The sequence below is a fragment of the Euprymna scolopes genome, chromosome 40, assembly GCF_053919585.1.
Source record: "Euprymna scolopes isolate OS-2025 chromosome 40, ASM5391958v1, whole genome shotgun sequence".
NCBI classification, from domain to species: domain Eukaryota; kingdom Metazoa; phylum Mollusca; class Cephalopoda; order Sepiida; family Sepiolidae; genus Euprymna; species Euprymna scolopes.
Window position 1 is genome coordinate 56,746,892 of NC_136521.1, and position 25,832 is coordinate 56,772,723.

Here is a 25,832-nt window from a genome sequence, read left to right on the forward strand (position 1 = left end):
GCGCAGTGGTTAGAGTACTGGGAAAAATCAATCGTAAAAGTGATATTCTCCTGAAGGTTGAAGGTTCAATCCTCAGTGTAGGCGACCGAAATATACATTTGCGAATTACTTAGGACTTCCATCCAGTCATGGCTGACGGAACAAGAGCACGCTACCCCCGTGAAGTAAATAAAGGGTTCCGCTTGAAATTCCATCCAAATTCCTGAGTTCAACAGAAACATTCCTGAGTTCGACAAGATACACCTGAAGAAGGTCGGAGGTTATATCGACCGAAACGTTGGGAAAAATCACACTAAAGATGAGAACAGTAGTCTGATGAATAATAATACAAATAACCAATCCTCATCTCAAAAATTCAGAAACGTAATAAAATGCTTTTTTAAACTCATGTGTGACAGACTAATAAACTTTAATACTCGTATGCGACAGACTAATAAAATAAATTTTTAAACTTAAACATGACAAACCAAAAAAAAAAAAATGTTATCTAACAGTTTAACATGAGACCAGCATACAGCTCCTCTTATTCAAATGACGCATTGGGAATGCTATTTAAAACTGAAATGCAACAGACCAAATAAAGCCTAACTTTAACTTTAGTATGACGGATCAAATGAAGTGAAATTCAAACTTATGTGTGACAGAGGAAACCAGATGCAGTTTGTAACTTTAGCAAAACAGATCAAACAAAGTGATATTTTTAACTTAAGCACAGCAGAACAAACAAAGAGTAATTTTAAACTTAAGCTCAACAAACCAAAATTAATTTTAAACATAACTTGGTAGATCAAAGTAAATGGTTTTCATGCTTTAGCATGTGAGATCAAAAGTAAAAGTATTTTATACTTGAATATAGCAGGAGGATTGACAGAGCCTCTGTTTCATACACTTGGGTGCATCAAAAGATGCTGCCATTCTCTGCGGTCCTGGATATGACCTTAAACTATATGTGAGGCCCCAGCTTGCGGGCTTTGGGGATTGTGGAGCCACCCTTTAATTGCCATTGTTCCCAGGTTCACTCTGACCTGAAGTGGTTAGGGTCCCAACTATGGGTTAAATAGAAACCGACTCAAAAAAAAAAAATTCTATTAAAAAATTGTTCTTCAAAATCACTGGATTCGGCATTAAATAACCTGATATGCCGTAAAACAAAAACATCATCGGACAGTGTTCGAGGCATGCTTCAGGTCCACATCGGAGCATGCCTCACTTATGAGACAGTCTGTGAGGATGTGAACAATAGTCTGCATGTCGATGACGCATGGGCACTGAGCATCCTGTACATAGCCACACTTGTGCAGGTTGTTGCGATAACATTAAAACGAGCATTCTTTTGTGCACCATAATTTATTTTTCTACATAATCACTTCTATTCTCAATACACTTTTGCTAGCGATGAGGTGGTGGCTATGCCTGGGCGTCCAGAGCACACTTTGTTTCTCACATTTCTGTTGTCACTCTGAAATCAACGAACCCATCTCCTAACTGTGCTGACATCAACTGTATCAGGTTTGTAAACGTTCAACAGGCGCCGATGATTGTTGATTGGTTTCATTTTTTTTTCTGCAAGGAGGAATTTAATTGTTTTGGCAACCTCCACTCGAGCTCAGTTGAGAGTTACCCACTCTTTCCGAAGGAGTTCAGAGCCATCTGGGAGGTCTTATTTTGGTGGCGGAAGAACCGTGTTGTTGTTTTTGACTGATTCGTTCCAAGCAAGTGGAAGGATGTTAGTGTTGTTCGCCCGAGGCCTGTGACAGTGGCAAAGCTCTTGCGAGAGATCAAAAGGAAAAGTATTTTATTATTAAATATAGTAGGTTGATTGACAGATAGAACCCCTATTTCTTATACCTGGACGCATCAAAAGTAAGATACTGCTATTTACTTTGGACATTTAGCAATTAAAATACTATATCAAATAGATGTTTGACCAACTGACAGACAGACAGAGCCTCGTATAGAGATGCAAGGACATGTCAAAAAAAAAGGAAAGGTTAAAATGAAAGCAATAGGATTATTGTGAATTAATCTTTGTAATGCCCAAATTTGACAGGACGGTTTTCGCCCTAAGCCAAAGAGCTCATCATCTTACATCGAATGCCCACGGGGGATGTCATTTCTGTCTTTCAGTCGTATCCTTTGCAGTACAGAGATTGCACTTCCTTCAGAATTTGGAGATGTACTTGCAAGGAAGCGTTGAATGTCATGGATCACTGAAATATCCGGCCCAGATGTTGCTTACTCAGCTTCTACTTTTTGTGGGTGGAGACGGGAAGGTAAGGATGCAACCGAAAGGTGGCGGGGGGGGGGGAATAGTGCATAACACTACAACTGTGATTGCACTATTTTCTTCTTTCAAATAACATTAATATTTATTTATAAAATTGCAAGTCGTTCCAAAAGTCATACATCCTATTTTTTGAATTTAAAAAAAAAAAAAAAAAAAAAAAAAAAAAAGTTGAAAAGCTGCAAAGACGGGAGTGGTGACATTTAAACAAGCAACCTTTTGTGCACCAGAATTTAGTTTTTTTACATAGTCACTACTATTCTCAATGCTCTTTTGCCAGCGATGGGGGTGGTAGCTGTGTATGGGAGTCCGGAGCGCACTTTGTCACTCTTTGTCGTCACTCTGAAATCGACGAACTCCTAACTGTGTTGATATCAACTGCATCAGCTTTGTAAACGTTTAACAGGCGCCGGTGAATGTTGATTGGTTCAATTTTTTCTGCATAGAGGAATTTAATGACACATTTCTGCTTCTAATACACATCCATGAAGGGGTTGCTTTCTTAGAGTTTTGAATCGTCAGTATCTGCAACAGAGAGATGAAACTTTAAAGTCATGAATCATAACAATACGATTGGCAATCCTCTCTGGTTCATTCGGGCAGATAAAAAATAGGAGGCGTTACTTTTGGAACAAATCTTGTAATACGAAAAATAAATAAATTGTTTCTATCTTTTCTTTATTTCTTATCTGTTAACGTGTAGGAATACAAACTGATTTTTAAAAAGATTTCTGAAAAATAAAAATTTTGGCCATTACTTTAGTCTTCCTTTCTTTTTATTTTATTTTACTTCAGTCGAAGTTCTCAGAAATCAAGGGGCCCGCTACCTGGGGCAAACACTTGAACTTTATATGAGATACATAGATATTCGAATGTTCCATTCAAGTTCTTTATCTCTCAAGCACTGAGTTAGTAAAGAAATTGAGAACATAATCTTCATCTCCCCAATTAACCATTTTTATATGTTGTAGTATATCTTTCATTTTGGTCTCTTGGTTTAATGGATTCCAGGACAAGAATTTATCTAGTCTGGTGGAGTATCCAGCTTCGTGCTATTACTTGAGGTAACATCACTTGGAGAAGGTGCACAATTCCTCGTAAAAGCTAATGTGAGTTAGCCATAGTGAGGAGATCTTATTTGGGCAGCGAATAATATGTGATTTCAAATATTTGGTCAGGGTTTACTTCTTGGGAAAAGTATCCTCATGCCAGTTTTTTTTCTGGCAAACCCCTGTACAGAGAGACCTTAGACACTCGAGGACAGTGTCTAGTAGGCATTCAAGTTCTCTCCTCTCTTCCTCAGTGTATTGAATGTTATGTACATGTACAGTGGGCAGCGCACACACACACACACACACACACATATAACTAGCATGGGTACCCGGCATTGCTTGGGTTGATATGAAGTTCCGTTTGGAACACACCTGCTATACTAATCATTTTCATGGGCAACGTGGATACCCCCACAACAATTCTAAAAATAAAAGAACAGATGAAAACATGTGAATGTAATCGCCCAAAAAAAGAAGTATGTGATACCCTCAACACCAAATATTTCGGCAGAAGGGATACAAAGAGAAGAAACTATTCTCCAGATATTGAGCACTGGAAAGAACCCCCTCCCCTCCAAAAAAAATAATTAAAAATAAATCATTACAACTTTTTGCTTCAATAAAAATAGCAGCAAATGCCCATTCGATAGCAAACAAAAACAAAAACAAAAAAGAATTAGCCAAGTAGGCAGAACCCTAAAAAAAATGAAAATCTACCAAAAATTAATTCCAAAAAAAATTAAATGAAATTTTTCGTCATTTTATATTTCTGATGTTATCCTCCCCCCTCCAAAAAAAAATTCAATTTGTCATATTTTGGGGTTCATTTTGTTTATAAAATTGTTAGGTGAAAGTACAGAATGGTCTCATAAAAATTAATTAAATTTATAGTTATTTTATGTTTCAAATGTAATTCCCGCCCCCGCACCACAAAAAAAAAGCAAATTGTATTTGTCATGTTTTGCCCCCCCCCCTCACTCGATTGCCAAACTTGAAAAAATGCTAGAGGTGACATGTCTCGTTGAACGCTTGTGGCCAAAAGGTGGGTGCTCATTTTACATTAAATTTATATAGAAAAGTAAACCTCCATCTCTAAAATGTTAATTTTCTTTTGTTTTTCAAAATTTCTTCTTTCATATTATTTATAAAGGCTATTTAAAAGTATTAGGCCCAAAAAAAGTAGATCTTCATTATTTTTTTTTTTTTTTTTTTTTTTTTTTTTTTTTTTTTTTTTTTTTTAGGGGTTAAATGACGCTGGGTCACATCGTAAAAAATTACCTTTTTTTAAATTAGAAAGTTAAGTTTGTAATCGATGAGATTAACGTGAAAAAAGACAAAAAAGTGTAAATTGTGGAATTAAGACGGGGGCAGTAGATCTTCATTTTTTTTTTTTAGGTGTTAAACAATGCTGGGTCACATTGTGAAAATTTACCGATTTCTGTATAGCCATTTTAAGAAAAATAAAAAAAATAAAATCTTTTCAGTTTTTTGTAAGTGTTTTTTTTTTTGTTTGTTTGAATATTTAAAAAAAAACAATGAAAGCCAAACATTTTACACAGGATTATTTTTTTCAAGCAAGAAACTTATTTTATTTGATACATAGTTTGTTTATTCACAGTCTCAAGGGGCATATAACTCTAAAATAAGTTTTTTAAAAAAATCGTTGTTGGAATAATAATTCCAAATAAATTAAATATGTTATCAATATAATAATAGTTTAAAATGTATTAAATAACAGTTTTAAATAGAACACTTAAAACAATTCTCTCGCTAGAAACATTAACTAAGATACCACTATTTAATAAAATCGATTTTTCTTAATGTAATATGCAAATGAATTGATCTTAGTTATATATTTTGCAAGAATCATGCTATATATAGAAATAAATTAAAAAGTAAAGTAAGGAACCTTTTGTATATATTAATCAAATTGTGAACAAACAAACAAACAAACAGACAGGAATGTGAATTTATATATATTCATAAGTGAACCTGATGAAAAATATTTTTTTCATTAATAAAGCGAACCTATCAAGATAGAAAAAGCTCTACCTGATTTGTAATGGAGTTTAATCTCGAGGCATTTTAGATTGTCATCTTACCCAGATCACATTCTCAAGGACTGAAATAGAGTACCTATAAAAAAAATTACTTTTTTTTTCTCTCTTGCCTCTAATTAATTTTTTTTCTTTATCTTGCATGTATTTTTTTTGTTTATTTATTTATTTTTTTTCTCCATTTCATCCTTATATTCCTCTCCCTATTTTTACTTTTCGATATTTCTTTTTACGTTATCTATTAGTCCCTATTATTTCATCCTATACTTTTTTCATTTCTAATCTAAATGTTCTTCAGTTGGTTTTATCTTTTTTACATTTGTGTATCTCTTTCTGATGAGAAGCATTTAGCTTTGAAATTCTATGGCCTAAAGAGTTTTTCTTTTTTGTCATTTTTTTTCTCTCAATCTCGTCCTTATTGATCTGATAATATGATAAAGTTCTATGTAATTTTATTCCTTATCTTTTGAATATATATATTAGTGATGGGACGATTCCAATATTTTTCCCGATTCCAATACAATTTTACCGATTTCGATTCTATAGAAATCTCTAAATATTTGACTATAAAATTGTTATCTTGTCCCGATCCATGCAAAAAACACATTTTAAATGTGCCTATATTTTCTCAAACATAAAAACACATTTGTGAGGGGATGATCTAGAGATTTTAGTTTTACTGCAAGTTTAAATCAATAAATATTTATTTTATTGTTACTACAAGCAGTGGAAGATGTTTCTTAAACCAAAATCAAATAAAAAAAGAAGATAATATAAGGAATCAGTTTTGGCATCGGAAAATAGGCTAAAATTTTTCTGATTCCGATACTGATTCAGATACCCCAAAAAACTCCAATTTTTCCGATTCCCGATTCTGATTTATGATTAATTGTCCCAACACTAATATATATATATATATATATATATATAATATATATATATATCATTGAATAAAATAGACATTCGAATTAATTCCTTACTTCTATATATAATGGATTTTTTAACCACGTTATCAACCAAATAATTATGCACTTCTATACCTATAAACTATTAGAGTTCATGTGTCTGTGTGTACAGCTCTCCTACAGCCCACAACAGTGGACTGATTATGACCAAACCTGGCATGATGATGGTCCTCCAACTAGGGATGGTGCACATTTTTCAAGTCAAAAGTCAAGATCATAGCCTATGTATATATACTCTTTTATAGCCCATACCATTGAACCGATCTAAACATTTGGAATTTTACATAAAGTGTATTCAGACAAAGGGCAAGCTTTTAAATCGGGTTTTGGCTGAAAATTTGGCTGCCAAGGTGTCAAAGTTCGAAAGATTTGACTTTTGCGGTCTCTAGCAAACTATTTAGCCAATTTTGGGTCTAAACATTTGAAATTTTACATAAAGGTTATTCAGATATGTAGCAAGCTTTTTAATCAGGTTTTGAGCGAAAATTTGGCTGCCAAGAGGTCAACATTGAAAGAGTTGACCTTTACAGACTCTACCAAACCTCTCTGCTAATTTTGGGTCTAAACACTTGAAATTTTAGATGTAGGTTACCTGGACATGAGTCAAACTTTAACATATTATTTATTTTTGTTTGTTCATTCCTTTACGATGGTACTGAATGGTGTGGGGGGTTGCAAGAGGTTTAAACTGTAATGAACACGATTCGAGCGCAGCAGCCACATTATACTTTAATGTTAAAGTAGGAGTACATCAAGAGTCTCTACTGAGTTTGTTGCTTTTTTTTTGTCCAGGTGAGAATTGTCTGGATGGTCCGTAAGAGATACTGTGTGCTGATGATTTAGGATTTTCCTGTGGAATAATTAAAGACTTGAAGGAAAGTAAACATGTTACCAAAATCAAAGTGATGATCAGTAGTTGTAGTATTGTTAGACAGCTTTCAAATAGAGGAAGTTTTCTTACTCAGTTTGTGGAAAGAACCAGGTGCGACTTATTGTTTTTTGTAATAACTGAATCATTAGGTACACACAAAGTGCAGTCGTAGCTAGAGGAGGGGGCGGGGAAGTGGTCCATACCGGGTGACAGCAAAAGAGGGGTGACACAACCCAACAAAATTTTTCAGCCGGGCTAAGGTTCGAAAATAGTCTGAAAATAGGATTTATTTATCATAAAGTTTTTAAGTCTTTAATCTTTTCTTAAATATTAGAAACTCTTACATTTTTTTTTAAATTAGTAACTGGAGAATCTTTTTGCCAATGTTTATTGAAAACTGTAAACTCTGTATTTTTTTTGTAGTTTTTAATAGTACATTTGAAATCATTTGATGACACTCATTTCATTTTGTTTTAACTGTGAAAAATAATTCGAAAAAAGGATTAAGTGTTTTTATATATATATATATATATATATATATATATATATATATATATAATTATTTACTATAATGATTATTAAATACCTACAGACATTAGTGTGTCATCCTTTCGGGAATTTTCAGTGCATGGTGTCACGATTAACATCAGTCGATAGATTCGAACCCGGCGACACAAGTCATCTCTGGCTTCATTAAGAAGAACCATATCCATTCGGCCACCGTTAACCACATGAAACAACGTTGAAATTTAAACATTTTATTATTAAATGTTTTTTTACATCAATCAAAGTGATCTAACCATTATATGATGATCTGCACATAAGAGCTAAATTGGCCGACTTTTAATTTGACTGAAAAAGCTCAATGATAAGAAACGAGTTTACTATAATAATTATTATATATATAAGTGTCGTATCTAATGGGGAAGCGGTCTAGGTGACAGCAAAGGAGGGGTGACATTATAGCAGACCGCTCCGGGTGACATTTACTCTAGCTACGTCACTGAGGTTGAGAGAAGATAACTAGTTTTTGTGTAACACAATGGACACAGATGAGAACTCAGATGTGGAGAAGGTATATCTGGATGTAGATACTATTGAGATGTTTTGTAACCTTGGTGATACCATTAGAGCACAGGATGGAGCAGGTGCTCATGTGATTGCAAGAGTTTGGAGTGGAGCAGGTGTATTGGGATTGCAAGAGTTTGTAAGAGAAAGGAGGATAAATAAAGATACGACGATAAATAAAAATCCTATTTTCAGATTATTTTCGAACCTTAGCCTGGCTGAAAATTTTATTGCAAATGCATTGTGCTGTCACCTGGTGCGGACCACTTCCCCGCCCCCTCCTCTAGCTACACGGGACAAGATCAAAGTGTAGTATCTGTTCTTCAGAAACTGCACTTCAATTTCTTGTTATCTTTCGGTGGAGGAGAAATCCTTCACGACTGAGACAATTTTTATTTTTGTACCTTTTCTCCACGTTAAAAAACGACCCTGGTGTCTAACTCTGTCCCGTGGGGAGGCATAGTAAATAGGTACAAAAACAAGTCGCACCTGGTTCTTTCCACAAACTGAGTAAGGAAACTTTCTCTATTTGAAAGCTTTCTAACACTATAGGTTAGTTTATAAGCCAATTTCTAAAAATCACCCAACAAATGCGAGCATATAAAATAGATGCTAAATTGAATATGATGATTATGATGATGACTGTAGGTTCCCAGTTTAAGTTTGTGGAAATGCAGTCATCATCATATTCGATGGGCATCTGGTGCACGCCTATTAGAAATCGACTTTCCAAATAATTTCAGTCTTTATTTATTACTCATCCGCTTGAAACCATCTTCATCACTTCCTATTATGTTTTCCGTTACCTCATCTCTCTTACACCTGGAAGCCTCCATTCAGTCTCGAAGGACAATGGATATCCCCTGTAAGGGTAACTGCACGTGTAATTATGAGGCAATAGTTGCGCAATCTCCAACTATACCTCTCCTGAATCGGCACTGCTTAAGCTCAGTGGCAAGGAGAAATGCTAAACGACTGGAAACAATGCCGAGACAAGCGGAGCAGACATACAGCACCTGGAATTCCCAAATGGTCACCCATTTTAGTACTGACCGGGCTTAACGTTGCTTAACTTCGGTGATCTAACGAGAATCGGAGTGTCAGCGTGATTATGCGCTGTTTTACATTTATTAACCCAAGAACTCTCACACATTCTTTTAATGTGACCAAACCAATAGAATCTTCTGATTTGTACACCTCTCCATATATTGTCCAGATTTAATCTTCCTCTGAGGTCATCAGATTGTTGACTCGTATTACACATCCATCACATCTTTTCATGTCATTTCTCTCCATCCAACACATTTCCTCAACCCTTACTGCCTAGGTTTTACTTTCATACATCATCACATTGTGTACACATGCCTGATAGATTCTTTCTTCGTGGATAGTGGTAAAACTCCCTGAACTTACTCCAGCCATGCCAAACACTTGCAATCACATAAGTGATTGCTTCACTTTGTGCTTGAATGGTATTATTGAGCTTACAAAACATCTCAACAATCTCAACATCCAGATATAATTTCTCCACATCTGAGTTTTCATCCACCTCGGTTGTCTTACACTTCTTATACAAAAGCAAGTTATCCTCTCTCAACCTTCCAATAATTCGACTGAATTTTGTGTGTACCCAATGCTTACAGGCACCACAAAAAAAAACATGAGTTGCACATTCTCACAGCTTTACTTTTATAACAAGTGTTCGACTGAGCTTCAATCTATGGTCCCCCCTCGCCAAACTTTCACAAAAAACACTCGTCTAGCTTTACACACTATCAATAATTCCCCCCCCACTCTTTATCTGTGCCTAAACCTAAACGTAGATTCCATGAACAAAGCTTCTTTCTTAGAACTGCACGCCTGTGGAATTGTCTTTCGTTTTCCTGCTTTCCGGCTGATTACAATATGGTTGTGTTCAAGTCTAACGTAAATAAGTTCTTGATGAGCCGTTCTATATAAGTTATCAAATTTACCAAATTTTCATTACTAATGATTACTATGTTGTCCAATTTCTACTGTACACTCTTTAACCCTTATCCTTGAGTGGCCTCTTGGCCTTAATAAGTGGTGATTCCTATGTAAAAAAAAAAAAACAAAAAAAAACACGATCAGCAGGTCATTGGCCAGTGACTAGCTTCACATGCTACACTGTCTTAGAAACGGTCTCGGGGGAAAATGTGAAGATGGCCAGTCATTGGAGTCTGTGTATCAAGAAGAAAATCATACCTGAGATATTGGATGTGAGTGTGTCTCCGTTATTTTCTCAAGATGATCTCTTCACCCTGGTGGCATTCTGGTTGGAATTTTCTTTCTTCGTCCTCCGGACCACTTCGTTGTTTGATGGAGGCATTCATGGCAGACTCAATAAAACACACAACATGTTACAATCGTAATATTTATGAGAAATCTTAACTATTTTATTTCTATACATAAATATATTACAATATTTTCCAATGTTTTACAAAAAGGATCAAAAGCAATTTATACTTAAATTTTAAAAATTATTAGACTGAGCTAGCTACATAGATAGTCCTAACTAGTGCTGATGGAAAGGGGGTGCTCTCTCTCGTTAATTGAGAGACAGAAACACACATGCTCACCCCATATCGTCCGGCCGAAAAAGAGATCGATCTAGAAAGGGAATTCTGGGATTGCATTTCTTTGTATCTCTACGCTTATGGCCAGATCACCACCCGCCCATGCTGTAGAGTGTGTTAGCAATCGTGGCACTGAAATATAGTGGCACACTTTCGATAGCATTCCTTTAAGTCTTTAACTTACAAACAAGTACTCTTCCAGCATCTCTTCCAGACAATTCCTACAAGTACATTTTTTTTACTTTCACTTCTATCCATCATCATCTGCATACATAGATTGATAGATTCTTTCCTTAGTCAGCAATGGTATAGGTCATGTACATTTCATGTCTTTCTGCTGGAATGGAATGTGCACTTAACCAGTTAATGAACTAAATTGACCTTTTAAATAACCTAAATTTTCTTTAAAAAAAAAATGTTTTGAATCCTCAAAGATTTGAATTATGAGTCACATCGTTAATTTTATAATGAAAAATTTTCATTTTTGATTTAATATCCTGCTTTTTTGAAAAGTGATTCAAAATTTCAACTCGTTTGGATTTCAACTTCAATGATTATAATTAACGAATTGTTAAAAAGGTTTTGCTGATCGAAAAATAAGTTTTGATAAGGGCAGCACATTACTAACCCTAGAATTTACCTCTTCTGGAATTTCATGGTGAGCTATTATATTGCATCACTACATGGAATCTTCCTAAAACTATGAATAACATATAGCCTTTTACATATTAGATACATGCATGCATATATATATATATATATATATATATAAAGAACGGTCCATAAAAAATCCAATCATTTGAGGTCCCTAGCTCCGCTCTGTGACTTAGATTCGGAGGAGATAGTTTGAAAATATGGAGACAGACAGACCTTTTATATATATTATATATATATATATATATATATATATATATATATATATATTTGTAGTCATCGACATACAGTCCTGTTTCGTTGTATCACAACTCATCAGTGCCTCTCTCTCTCTCTCTCTCTCTCTATATATATATATATATATATATATATATATATATATATATATAAAGTCGAGTTTGTTTCTTACTCTGACATTGATATTAAAAGCCTACATTTCTATTTAAAAATTATTAAAATGAACTTCATATATTCAGTCATGGATACACGAACGATTTCATGAAGGTTAACTAGTTTGAAAAACGAGCGTTCATTAATTACTGATACAGTTTTTATGGTTTCTTATTAGATAATTGGTTTCATTTAACTATTGCGCTTAATTCTTTTATGCATAGTTTCTACATTGTGCATAATTGAATAGAATTCAGGATGAAAACGGAATTTGGAAATATATTGTTATCAATAGCCTATAGCCTATAGATTCGATATTTTATTCTGATTCTTCAGTTTACTTTGTGGAAACTTGGCTTATGTTCTTGCCATACAGTACTGAATTTCTTTTTATTCATTTTTCAGTGATGACATTTGAAAAGCTAATGTGCAAGAAATTTGTGCATTTTAGCCAACAAAAATGTCTGAGCAACCCCATCGGCCTTCCCTGATAAGAGTACCTCAGGTGATTAGCAGTAAACTAGTCCCTTCTCTAAAAGAAGGTAAAGCCCTCCCTCAAACAGCACAGAATCATACATCAGCCTGACAGATGTAAGGTCCACACGTACTCGAAAATGACCCAGTCTCTGATGGACTGATTGCCGTGGACATATCCTTAACTGGCATGAACAAAACCTACTCAGAATACGTATGTCTGAGTCATTTCATCTCAAATAAATAAAGGTCAGAAACTGACAAGCACAAAGTTTTCAAAAATGTGGTACATTTATAGATATTAATAATAATAATAATAGTGAATGGCTCTAACTTGACATTTCTTGATCAAATGGTTCCGGTGAAATGACCTTTTGAGCTTTACCAAAAATATGAATTTTCGAAGAGAGTAACAAAGTTTAAAAATCAATAAGTCAGTTGCTTTACACGCACGTTTATATTCCATTTTAAAATACTTGGATTGGATCATATTGGAGAGGATGATCTCGTCTCTTATCTACAGCCCCTTACTTAGTAGTCTCTCTCTGCTCTATCTCTATTACAGAAGAGGGGCTCCAAGCTATAGTCCCCCTCCCCTGTAAAACATTCTCAGCAAGAACTCGTCTAACTACAACCACAGCAAAGACCTTTCCCTTTGACTTTTGCATATCTAAAACCAAACAGAACTTCCATGAACAAAGTTTCTTTTCTAGAACTTCTTTTTTGTGGGACACAATACTGCAGGGTTGCTTCTATAATCTAGTAGTTTTCAAGTTCGGTGTTAATGAATACTTTTTGAGCTTAAATAATCAGTTTCTATCCATTCCACATATCGTTTTGAATTCTATGATGGTGTTGCTCTTCATCCAACTGACAATTTAATTAACCTTTATCTTCAAGTAGGCTTAATAAATAGTGAAAAAAAAAAAATTAATCCATTTACTTATTTTAAGAAGATCCATAAAAAGAAAATGTTCACTAGCCTTAACTTTTGACTAGCCTTTAATGTGCCTGGAGAAGTTCCATTGAACAGGACTTATACCTCAGTGTCGATAAGTGGTGCCATATTTCAGTGGGTTCTCCTTCTGGGTCGGCTTTTACCTTCAGCGGCGAAACAACACTCAAAGAGATAAATGAGATAAAAAGATTTTGATCAACATCCTTCCAGGAATCTAAACATTGCAAACAAAGCATCCGACAAGGATGGAGTACTGTTGCCACATCTGGGCAGGAGTTGCTAGAAAGGACTTGTCGGTCCTGGATATGACCTTCCCCAGTAAGGGCGCCTCAGGCGATTAGCAATAAACTAACCTCTTTCTCAAAGAGAAACTTTAAAAAACAAAAACAAAAAAAAAGTCCTAAACAATAAAACAGGTTCTTTAATAACCTTCTTGTTTTTCTGTCACTTTATGATGGCTGTGAATATTTTGTATGGGAGTAGGGAGTAAATGGAGGAATACATAAAGCTGAGGGGATCAATGATGGAGGAAACGTTGAGAATGGCTTCTTTAAATGCAGGACCGTCTTAATTAATTTCCCCTCTTTTTTTTATTTTCTCTACACATTTCCATACAAGTTTTCAGCCTCTTCTATATATCAATGCTCTCATTTTGTCAGCCGTGACCGGGTGGTAGTCATCAGAAATTTGCAAGGGTACTTTAATTAATAGTACCTATTTACTATGCCTCCCCACGGGACAGAGTTAGACACCAGGGTCGTTTCTTAACGTGGAGAAAAGGTACAAAAATAAAAATTGTCTCAGTCGTGAAGGATCTCTCCTCCACCGAAAGAGAACAAGAAAACGAAGTGCAGCATCTGAAGAACAGATACTACACTTTGATCTTGACACCAACACATGAAACTCTAGTCCCTTTCGAAGGGTCCTGGATATGACCTTAAACTATATCCAATGGTGAGGCCCCAGCTTGCGGGCTTTGGGAAGTGTGGAGCCACCTTTTAATTGCCATTACTCCCAGGTCCACTCTGACCTGGAGTGGTAGTACCTGTTAGGGTCCCAACTATGGGTTAAATAGAAATCGACTTAAAAAAAATATATTCTATTAAAAACTTTCTCCAAAATCACTGGATTCAGCATTAAATAACCTGAAAAGAGTTGATATGCCATAAAACAAAAACAACCAATCAACCTAAGGCCTTGATAGAGTTCAAAATAGACTTTGTAGCCTCATAGGAGATGTCCTTTTCTCTCCCCTGCAACCTCTATCCCACAGAAGAGATGTTGCGAGTTTGTCTCTGCTTTATCGTTATTTTCATGACAAGTGCTCGAGCTTCAATCTATGGTCCCCCCCTCGCCAAACTTTCACAAGAAACACTCGTCTAACTGAAAACACTATCAATAATTCCCCCCACTCGTTATCTGTGCCTAAACCTAAACATAGATTCGATGAACAAAGCTTCTTTCTTAGAACTGCACGCCTGTGGAATTGTCTTCCGTTTTCCTGCTTTCCAGCTGACTACAATATGATTGTCTTCAAGTCTAACGTGAAGAAGTTCTTGATGAGCCGTTCCACTTAACAAATTTACCAAGTTTCAATTACTAACGATTACTATATTGTCCAGGTGACTACTGTACACTCTTAACCCTTATCCTCGAGTGGTCTCTGGGCCTTGATAAGTGGTTATGCCTATGTAAAAAAAAAAAAAAAGAAGACACTCTATTTGCACACTCACTCATTCCTGCTAGTGCTACCAGATCAGGCTGTCCGAAGATATTGACTTCCTGACCTAAAATGCACCAAACACTAATGTTATGTTTCTTGCCCTTTTGAAAAACTCAATCATGTCCTGCAAAGTTAAAAACAAAAACAATTTTCCTCTACAAAACAACCAAACCAAACACCATGAATAAATGAGTAAAGATCTAAAGAATTTGAAGCATAAATTTTTTTTTTTTTTTAAATTTACTAGATTCTGCATTAAATATTCGAAAAGGGTTGATATACCGTAAAAGAAAACAACCATTTAAACGCCATTAATAAATATCCGAACATATAAAAAATTAGAAGCATAAAAACTTCTTTTTTTTTTTCCAAATGTACTGGATTCGACAGTAAATAAATTACTTCCCTCTCGGATTTGATTCCCATCCAATTTTGATAACTGGAGCCACCATCGCCCCCCCCCTCCCCCATTTGTATGCCATTGGTCGATTCTTGAATCGGATGCAATATGGAATTTAGGATGAGCTATGTCAAGTTCAAATATTAATACATTGTGAATATTTATGAACTAATGATATACATCATAATTGTTTACTTGTTAAATTCATCCATCACCATATCTGTTTTATAACTATTTCCGTCCAGGTCTTTATTTATCCCTCTTTATCTTAAATTCCTTGTTATCAATTCCTCACATGTTTTCTTTAACCTTTCCCTCCCAACTGACTCTACTACCTCAACTGTTCTACACATACTAATTTAATCATCATCATCATCATCATCATCAGTTTAACATCTATTTTTACATGTTGGCGTATATTGAACAGCTTTTAGAAAGTAGCTTCCAAACTCTCATTTGGATATCATTGTAGTTACAAACAGAAATACATCGAATTTGACTTTTTCTTCTGCTTTAGGAAAAGGCATTTATTACTGCTACTTTCCAAACAATGGTTGATTCTTGTTTTTCTTTGTTTTGTTTTTTTTTTGTTCATTTAGTCTGCTATAAGATAAACAAAACCCTGCCGTCTCGACACCAGCTTAAAAGTCTCTCACTGCCACCACAGGGCCACACGTCCATCTCACTCGACTTACATTTTTCTTTCTCCAAACTTCATGCTAGCCATAGACAGCCATTTCTCACCTTTGACTTTACATGTCCTTCTTTCCCTGCGCACTTCCCTTCTCTTTGACTACATACTTTCCTTTTTTTCCTGTTTCTTGTCACGCAAGCCTATGCACGCTGGCTAATTTGCATAGTACTTAAATGGCGGCTGCTGCTGCTAATACCTTCACTAGTCATCTATTCTTTGGCTGCTGCTGATATTTCACATGCACTCATACATGTTCTGTTACACAAACTATTTCTGTCACAGACTTTGTTTATCTTTTTTCTCAAATTCATTTTTATCACTACCTGACATGTTTTCCTTAGCCTTCCCCTGCCAACTGACCTTACTACCTCAACTGTTCTATATGTTCAAATTTTCGCCCAAAATCTGATTTAAAAGCTTGCTGCATGTATGAATACCCTTTATGTAAAATTTTAAATGTTTAGACTCATCAAAATTGGCTGAATAGTTTGCTAGAGATTGCAAAGGTCAAATCTTTTAAACCTTGACCCTTTGGCAGTCAAATTTTTGGTCAAAAACCTATTAAAAAGCTTGCCCTATGTCTTAATACACTTTATGCAAAATTTCAAATGTTTAGACCAAAAATTGGATGAGTAATTTGGTAGAGACCGCAGAGGTCAAATTTTTTTAAAATTTGACCCCATAACATTGTTTTGGGCTCAAATCAAATTAAAAAGTTTGATCCATGTCCAAGGAACCTACATATAAAATTTTAGGTGTTTAGACCCAAAATTGATGGAGGAGTTTGGTAGAGTTTTCAAAGGTCAAATCGTTGAATTTTGACTCCTTGACAGCCAAATTTCTGGTTGAAAACTGATTAAAAAGATTTTCTCAAATCGCAATACTCCTTATGTCGAATCTTGAGTCTGTAAACTGAAAATTGACAGAGTAGTTTGGTAGAGATATGTACACACACAGACAATTTCAGTTTTATAGATTTTTAAAAAATCACTTAATATACTTTTGTTTTATAATTCAAAAGGCAGCTTACAGAATTCAAATCAGGATTGAAGATTTGATAGTCCAACTGAGAAGTCCTTGTTACAGCCACAGACTGTGTGCCATTCAACTCTTTACTGCTCTCTTTCAAACGAGTTTTCTCAGCCCACTCACCAATGTCCAGCTCATCTCCACCTTCGATGGCGATAACACACAAACCAGACAACTTGACCCAGGTCTTGTCCGTAGCATCTATATTTACCTGCAGCAGCACATCATACAGGTAGGAACATTTTCATCTTTTTTTTTTATATATCTCATTAAACTAGAAAAATACCCGTCCCAGGATGAATAAAATGATTTCTTCGAACAAAGTTTTGTATCCCTTTTATTTTCCCTTGTGAAGATTAAAATCAAAATATAATGCTGCTAAACCTTCTGTCTAGAATCCTTATTCTGATTTTGATCAATTCCGATACAATAACGGATTCTGTTCTAAATTCCCGATTCCAAATCTTTTTTAAATCTCTAAATATTTACCTACAGAGTTGTGTTTTCTTTTAATTTTCAGATTACCGTAGGCCCTGTCGGTGGGGCATTAGAATACGCCAACTGCCCCCCTGCAGAGGGTAAAAGTCCCTCAATGGGGGTCCTGGATATGACCTTAAACTATATCCAGTGGTGAGGTCCCAGCTTGTGGACTTTGGGGAGTGTGGAGCCACCCTTTAATTACCATTGCTCCCAGGTCCACTCTGACCTGGAGTGGTAGTACTTGTTAGGGTCCCAACTATGGGTTAAATAGAAACCGACGTGAAAACAACAAATATATTCTATTAAAAATATTTTTCTTCAAAATCTTTGGATTTGGCATTAAATAACCTGAAAAGGGTTGATATGCCGTAAAACAAAACCAACCAACCAACCAACCATCAGATTACCGTAAAAACCCATGAAATATGTGCATATGTTTTTGCAACTGTAAAAATACACTTGTTGAAGGTGATCTCTAGATTCTAGTTTTACCGATGACACTATGCTCTATAACAGGCACGAGGGGAAAAACAAAGGAACACATATCTAAGGAAATGGCAGAAACACTAGGAAAAGACCTCCAATCGTTAGTGGAATGGGGACAAAAATGGATGGCCACATTCAATGCTGCCAAAACTAAGCTTGTTCCTTCAATAATTACAAGAAACCTCAACCATAAATAGCTATGGCTAAAGATACACTACCTGAAAGTACTTCGTTCAAACTCCTTGGCCTAACATTCACAGGGAACATGAGTTGGAACAGATACATTGAGAGCATTGCCAAGGCTGCTGTAAAGGTGGGCTCTCTTTACCGTGCTAGAAAGTTACTTATGCCTGAAAGTATCTTGTATCTCTACAAGGCCACCATTTGTTCATATATCGAGTATTGTTGTCACATTTGGGCTGTTGCCTCTGCTACTAGAGTCTTGTTCTTCTACAGGGTTCAAAAGAGAGTCGCTAACCGGATAGGTGCTAAATTGTCATTTAAGCTTCAACCTCTGTCCCACCGATGAAATATTGTATCCCTCTGCCTGTTCTCACAAGTATTTTAATGGTGGATGTTCTGACAAACTACAAGCACTTGTACCCCCTCGATGTAAATACTCCCCGACAAACAGTAAAATCTCACCGCTACACAGTAGAGATCCCTAAATGTAAGAAGGCCTTCTACTCCAATAGTTTCTTTTCTGTAACTGCTAAACTTTGGAACTCCCTTCCGGGTTCCTGCTTTCCCAACTGTACTGACATGCAGAAGTTCAAGTGTAATGTGAAAGTCATCTAGCTGCTCAACTCCCTACATAATACAATTCCAACGTGTAGCCCCGATAGTAGTCCCCTACATCACTGTGCCTTGTTTGGGGTGAAATTGTAATAAAAAAAAAAAAACACATTTATCATTACTACCAACAATGGATAATTAAGTTTAAAAAAAAAAGACACAATTAAAAGAATCGTTTTTGGCATCAGAAAAATGGGCACAATTTTTTCGAATTCCAATGCCCCAAAAAGTTAAGATTTCTCGGATCCATAATTTTGATTACTCATCCCAACACTGGTTTATACCATAACATTCTCGGGTTCATGCGAGCATCACTCAATTATGAAATCCACTGCTCTCTTCTACTGCAGACACATCATTCAATGTGCTGGATTTTCATTCAACAAGGACTTTCATCACCAGTCGGGGATATTTATTTATATCAGCTCCATTACAACTCTCAATCATCTATATATTTACAAAGTTTTTTTTTTCTCACTCTGACATTGATATTAAAAGCCTACTTATTCTATTTAAAAATTAAAACAAACTTCTTAATATACTCAGTCATAGATATGCAAGCAACTAGATAAAAGTTAACTAAATTGCAAATTCTTTTGAAAAACGATTGTTAATCTTAATTATTTATTTTTATGGTTTCTAATTAGGTGATTGGTTTCATTTCATTATTACACTAAATTCTATTAATGCATAGTTTTTATATTCTGCATAATTGCATAGGATTTAAGATGGAAACGTCTTAGCACATAAATACATATCTCTACAATTATATAAATGTAACTTTCCTCTGTGTGTGTGAGTGAGTTTCTTCCTTATAGACTCCGAAATGGCTGAACAGATTTTCTTTAAAATTTACAGAACTTTAGTGTATAAGTCTGGGAGTGATCTTAGTTAAGTTTTGTCTCAGAATACTCCCAATAATTACCGATAATCGAAACCTCTATTTTAATTTATCTATCATCAGTAAAACTATTTTTTCCATGTCGTTGCTTAGCAACAATCATAGAACAACAGACTGTGAAAATTCTACTGTGGGTAAGTTGAAAGCATGTTTTTTTTTTGTTCTTACATGACGTGGTCTGTAGGTTCAAATTCCACATAAAAATTTGTTGTTTTTTTTTTCATTAACTGCAAAAAATTTTATAAGATTTTAAAATTTACATTTTTTTAGCAGTGCAAAAGTTAATTATGTTTCTGTTTTTGACCGTCCATTGAACTGACCCTGAAGAAATTGCAAAACCGTCTACACGCATATTTAGTTCAAATGTGATTCAGAGGTTTCTTATATATCAGATTAGCAAAACATAGGCCCCAACAACCAAGCACAAGTAGTATGCCCGGCAACATAAGATAAGCAATTTTTCAACACAGTTGACTAATTGCAGAACTATACAGCAACAATCACATAAATTTTTACAACGAATAGATAGTCGATGTTGATCCTGTGGTTTCTTTCGCATACGGTTCAAGAAATCATGGCCCCTAAAACCTCGCCAAACTAGTTGGTTTTGAGTTGGATGAATAAATGCTAAAGGGACAAACCAGAGAAATTGGATTGTTGCTGGCACATTGCATCCAGTGTGTGGGGGCTATGTTGATCAGTAAGGTGTCAGTATAACCAAAAAGAAAATATTGGAATTACCAAAGATACAGATTAAAATAAGCATAAAAAAGGCATCAAAGCAACCCTCAAGCAAGGCCGGGTAATGCTTCTAGTATATATATAAAAGTGACCTATTAGATGTGTGTGCAAAAAGTCTCTACTAAATTCCGGTCTAAATATTTGGTCTACAGAATTCAAATTTGATATATAGGGTATTTGGACCTGTAGCACACTTTTGATTTGGTTTTTAGCAGGCAAAAATAGCTGCTAAAGGCAGGGTAAGTCAAATAAAACATTACTCCTGCTGTTACTTTTGCACATGCGCAAAATTAAACATTCATAGTTCAAAGTCACATAATTTTTAATCTTTTATATCCATCTGTCTGTAGCTCAAATAGTAACGACGCTGGAGAGATAAATAATGACAAACGCTGAAGCACTAAACATTCTGGTTTTGATTCTAGCAGATGGTACCCAATTCATATGTTTTTAATAACTTTTGAAATCATTACTATATATTGAATAATAATCAATAAAGAATTGGCTCTATAATTATAAATACGAAATCTGCATGAATTTAAATATAATATATATGCATGTTTTACAAGCGGTCAATGCCGGGTGGCCTGCTAGTAGCTACTGAACTGCAAACTATATAAACACTTAAGTCTTAAATCATGTTACTGCTAAGTACTGTTTAGGAATCACTAATTAGGTTTATAACTTACTAACTGTACAAACACGGTGTTGTCTGGGATCTATTATGTTCAAATACTTTTTTGTAAATAATTCTATGTTCGAGTCGGAGCTTTTTATTAGGTAAGAAGTATCTAAGCTAAGATTGAAATTTTAGAATATTGCTGTATGAATAAACTACCAAAGCAGAATTTTTTTTTTTTTTTTGATAAATTTTAGTGAAGTATGTTGGTCATTTATTAATATTATTAATTAATATTAGCAGAATCCGGGGAAATTCCACGATAGTTGAAAATTTTATGACCACATTATAAACAAAATTAAATTAAAAATTAAGATAAAACAGATAACAACAAATTTAAAACAAATTTTAGTTAATTGTTTTTAACCTTTTAAGGCTACAAGAATTAATTTTTAAAAAATTACATTTTTCAATAAACATTGTTTTGCTTTTGTTTTCTGAATAATTTTTAATATAAATCAGAAAGGAACAGATATCAATTAACTTGCACATTGTTTTGAATTTAAAAAAAGAAGATCTATGATAATAAAATTAGTCTCCTTCCAACATGATTTTTTTTTTTTAATTATGAAATAAAGTAACTAATTTGAAATCGGAGCCAAACAGCTATATTTTTTGTTGTTTAAAAATTTATGGAGAGGAAATTGTTTTAATGATAAAAAGCGAGTTTAAAGGGAGATAATTCGTTTCTCATTAATTAATGTTTGTGATGATGTTTTGTATGACACGGGGCGTCGGACAAATGTATTAATATATAGATTATTAATTAATATTATTTATTGCCAATAACATGATATGGTATTAATAAATGAAATTTGGCTAGGCATTGGATTCAAATCTTTCAACTATCATTGTTTTCAATGCATCATTCAAAATGAGCCTACTTTTATCACACGGCATAATCACGTTGACACACTGGTTCCCACTAGATCACCAAAGTTAAGCAATGTTGAACCTGGCCAGTACTAAATGGGTGACCATTTGGGACTTTCAGGTGCTGTATGTACTCTCCGCTTATCTCGGCATTGTTTCCAGTCATCCTGGTCTTCTTGCCACTAGACTCAAACAGTCTTGATTCAGGAGAGGTGTGGTTGGGATTGCGCAACCCTTGCCTCACAATTACGCGTGTTACTGCCCCTAAGGGGTATCCTTTGTCTTTCAAGACTGAACAGAAGCATGGATGGACTTTTATCACAATTAGTGTAACAGTTATGCAAGAGAAAGGCGATCGTCTGTCACTTAAGTTGGGGGGTGGGGTAGGATTTGTTCACTACATAAAAACAGGAAATGAAATGTAGAGAATTACTTCAGTGTACCTATTTACTATGCCTCCCCACGGGACAGAGTTAGACACCAGGGTCGTTTTTTACCGTGGAGAAAAGGTACAAAAAATAAAAAATTGTCTCAGTCGTGAAGGACTGATCCTCCACCGAAAGAGAACAAGAAATGGAAGTGCAGCATCTGAAGAACAGATACTACACTTTGATCTTGACCAGAAGGCCGAAATCAACAATCCAGCCTTTCTAATCTGTGACACTAATTTCCTTCTCACCCTCTTTACGTGGGCTTAAATTGAAGACGTCCAGTTACATAAATTTATAAAAATATACAAAAGAACTGTGTAAATACTCAAAAATATTCAATATAAGAAGTTTTATAGATTTTTGCTTCTGATTAGCCAATTTTTTCATTTGTTATTGTCATGCAATGTTATTAGCACTATGATAATTTATTTCAAGAATTACTTAGTTTGGCTCAGACAACTTCTAATATAAAACGTTTGTAAATAATCACCTACAATAAGTCAATAAAGGGAAATAACTCATTTTAAATTGAAGAATATAATAGCAGTTATCTATCATAAGTTTAAAAATAAACAAATGAAAATTTTAAAGTAAAATGATTTCACTAAAGTCCAGTGCAACACCACGTAAGTACAGCTAGTTAGATGTATTTTGAAAATATCCAGTGCTCTTCTTTCTGGGAAAATTGACAGTGAACACTTGGGGACTTTAAAGGAAAAGTAGATTCATGCCTTCCCTAAGAAGATTAAGTGCAAATTGTTATTTGAGAATGTTTGTTGAATACTAACAGTTGTTAAGGTATGTTCTGAAAATATTTCTTTTGGATCAGTAGCAACAGATGCTCATGTGTGTTTAAGGTTGCCTCCAACCTCCCCAAATAAACGAGGGAATAAGAATCAGCTATTTAATCTTCGGGGTTAGTTATGGAGATGCGATCTCAAAAACAAGTGTGATGGATCAGTTTTAATGCAGAAAGAACATTTTATAGTCTAAAAATGCAACATCAAACTTTATTATGACAGACCAAAGAAAAATATGCTGACAAACTATTTAGAAAATGCCATTTCAGACTTAAGCAAGACTGGCGAAAGACATTTCAGACTTAAGCATAGCAGACTAAAGAGAATACTATTTTAGACTTGTATGACAGACCAAAGAAAATACCATTTTAGACTTGCATGACAGACTAAAGAAAATATCATTTTAGACTTGCATGACAGACCAAAGAGAATACCATTTTAGACTTGCATGACAGACCAAAGAGAATACTATTTTAGATTTGCATGATAGACCAAAGAAAATACAATTTTAGACTTGCATGACAGACCAAAGGGAATACTATTTCAGCTTTAAGCATTTCAGATCAAAGAAAACACCATTTCATGTTTAAGCATGACAGTCCAAATAAGACTTAAGCATGATGGATCAAAGAAAACACCATTTCAGAATTGCGACATATAGAGAGATGTGTGCAGAACAGAAGACTCTGCTGGATTGATCACATTGAAAGAATGGATGTGAGTTATGAAATTAGTAAATGTAGACCAGTTGAGAAAGCAAGGTCAGTTGGCAAAGAAAGACCAAGAAAATATGAAAGGTCGTTATAAGAATAGATTTGAACCAAAGAGCAATAAAGACCTGGCAAGAAATAGGTTAGTTTTAAAGTCACTTTCTGAAAGCTAGCGTGTAAAACAGATGATAAATTGAATATGATGATGATGATGATGATGATGGTGAAAGAATGGATGAGAGTGTTCGGGCTAGTAGATGTGTAACAGTGCATGTGAGCGCGTGGGAAAATAGCAGCAGCAGCAAAGGATGGCTGGCTTGCGAAGAGATTAGTAGCAGCAGCAGTAGCCAAAAATGCGCATATGAAAACTAGGAAGTGTACATGAGATGAAAAAGAAAAAAAGGAGAAAATGCACCACGTGGTCGGTAAAAGCAAAGTGCACATCGAAGAAAATGGACGTGTAAAGTCGAGCATAAGAATGGGCCAGCTGTGCCCAGCATGCGGTCGGAGGAAGGAGAAATGCCGCGCTAGGCTAGATGGACATGTGGCAACGAGAGACTTTTTAAGTGATGTCAAGACAGGAGAGTAAAGTTAATAAAAACTTTTGTAATAAAAAAAAATGCCGACCTGAATTTTTATTTATTTCTTTCCTTTGTTTGTTTGTAACTGCAACGTTATAGATATAGGACAGTCGCGGTTGCAGTGTTAGCAGGGGAAGGCCAAGGAAAACATGTGAGGAAGTGAAAGGGATAGATTTGAGAGAAAGAGGGATAATAAAGACCTGGTCAGAAATAGTTTATTTTAGAAGCCAGTTATTAAAAGTTATTCAACACATGCCAGCATCTAAAACGGATATTAAACTGATGATTATTATATATTCCTTTTTTTTTTTTACTTATGAGGAATAGTCACACAGGCCATCATCAAAGATTTCTCTTTGAGAACAACCTATGATGTTACCTGGAGTCTGAGTGACTTATTATTATCATCTATATATTGCTTTTACCGTTATCATTCTGACCATCCCTTAGATTGAAAATGGAATATTCCAATATTCAATGCTCAAATAAAAAAGAAAACTGATGTCGCTAATAAGTCAAACTCTACCCAGATTCTGATTGGATGAGGAAAACGCATACCACATTCTCATTGGATAAAAGTAATCTCACTAACCAACCAAAAAATTAAAATCATATGGCGGTTTAAGCTTTCAGTTCAAACGTTACTTTTCTTAAAAATAATCACCACGACATGTCACATTTACAAATAAAATATTGGGTTACAATTTTTATGAATTACATATGAAAACGTCCAGTGTAATTTCCTCAGGTCCTGCTAGTTATTATTATTATTGGTAGCCTCCGTTTAGTCTTGAAAGATAATGGATACCCTCTATAAGGGTAGCTGTGCATGTAATTATTAGGCAAGGGGTGTGCAATTTCCAACCACACCTGTGCTGAATTGGCACTGCTTGAGTCCAGTAGCAAGGAGACTGGAAACAATGCCGAGATAAGTGGAGAGCACATACAGCACCTGGAATTCTCAAATGGTCACTCATTTTAGTACTGACCAGGCTCAATGTTGCTTAACTTCGGTGATCTAATGGAAACTAATGTATCAACGTAATTATGCTGCATTATTATTATTACTATTTTCTTACTCGGAGTAGTCACACAGGCCATCATCAAAGATTTCTCTTTGAGAACAACTTGTGGTGTTC

The 25,832-nt window shown here is 35.0% G+C and overlaps 1 protein-coding gene across 2 annotated transcripts in view; it reads left to right on the top strand.

Annotated features, from left to right (window-relative positions):
- The window catches only part of LOC145265583 (meiosis inhibitor protein 1-like), a 768,286-nt gene that overhangs the window by 695,483 nt on the left and 46,971 nt on the right, over positions 1-25,832 (top strand). For both annotated transcript variants that reach the window (XM_080121585.1, XM_080121586.1), the window contains 2 exons: positions 2,128-2,273; positions 17,209-17,448. In XM_080121585.1, the coding sequence (XP_079977711.1) occupies positions 2,128-2,273; positions 17,209-17,448 (386 nt within the window). The remainder of the gene's footprint in view (positions 1-2,127; positions 2,274-17,208; positions 17,449-25,832) is intronic.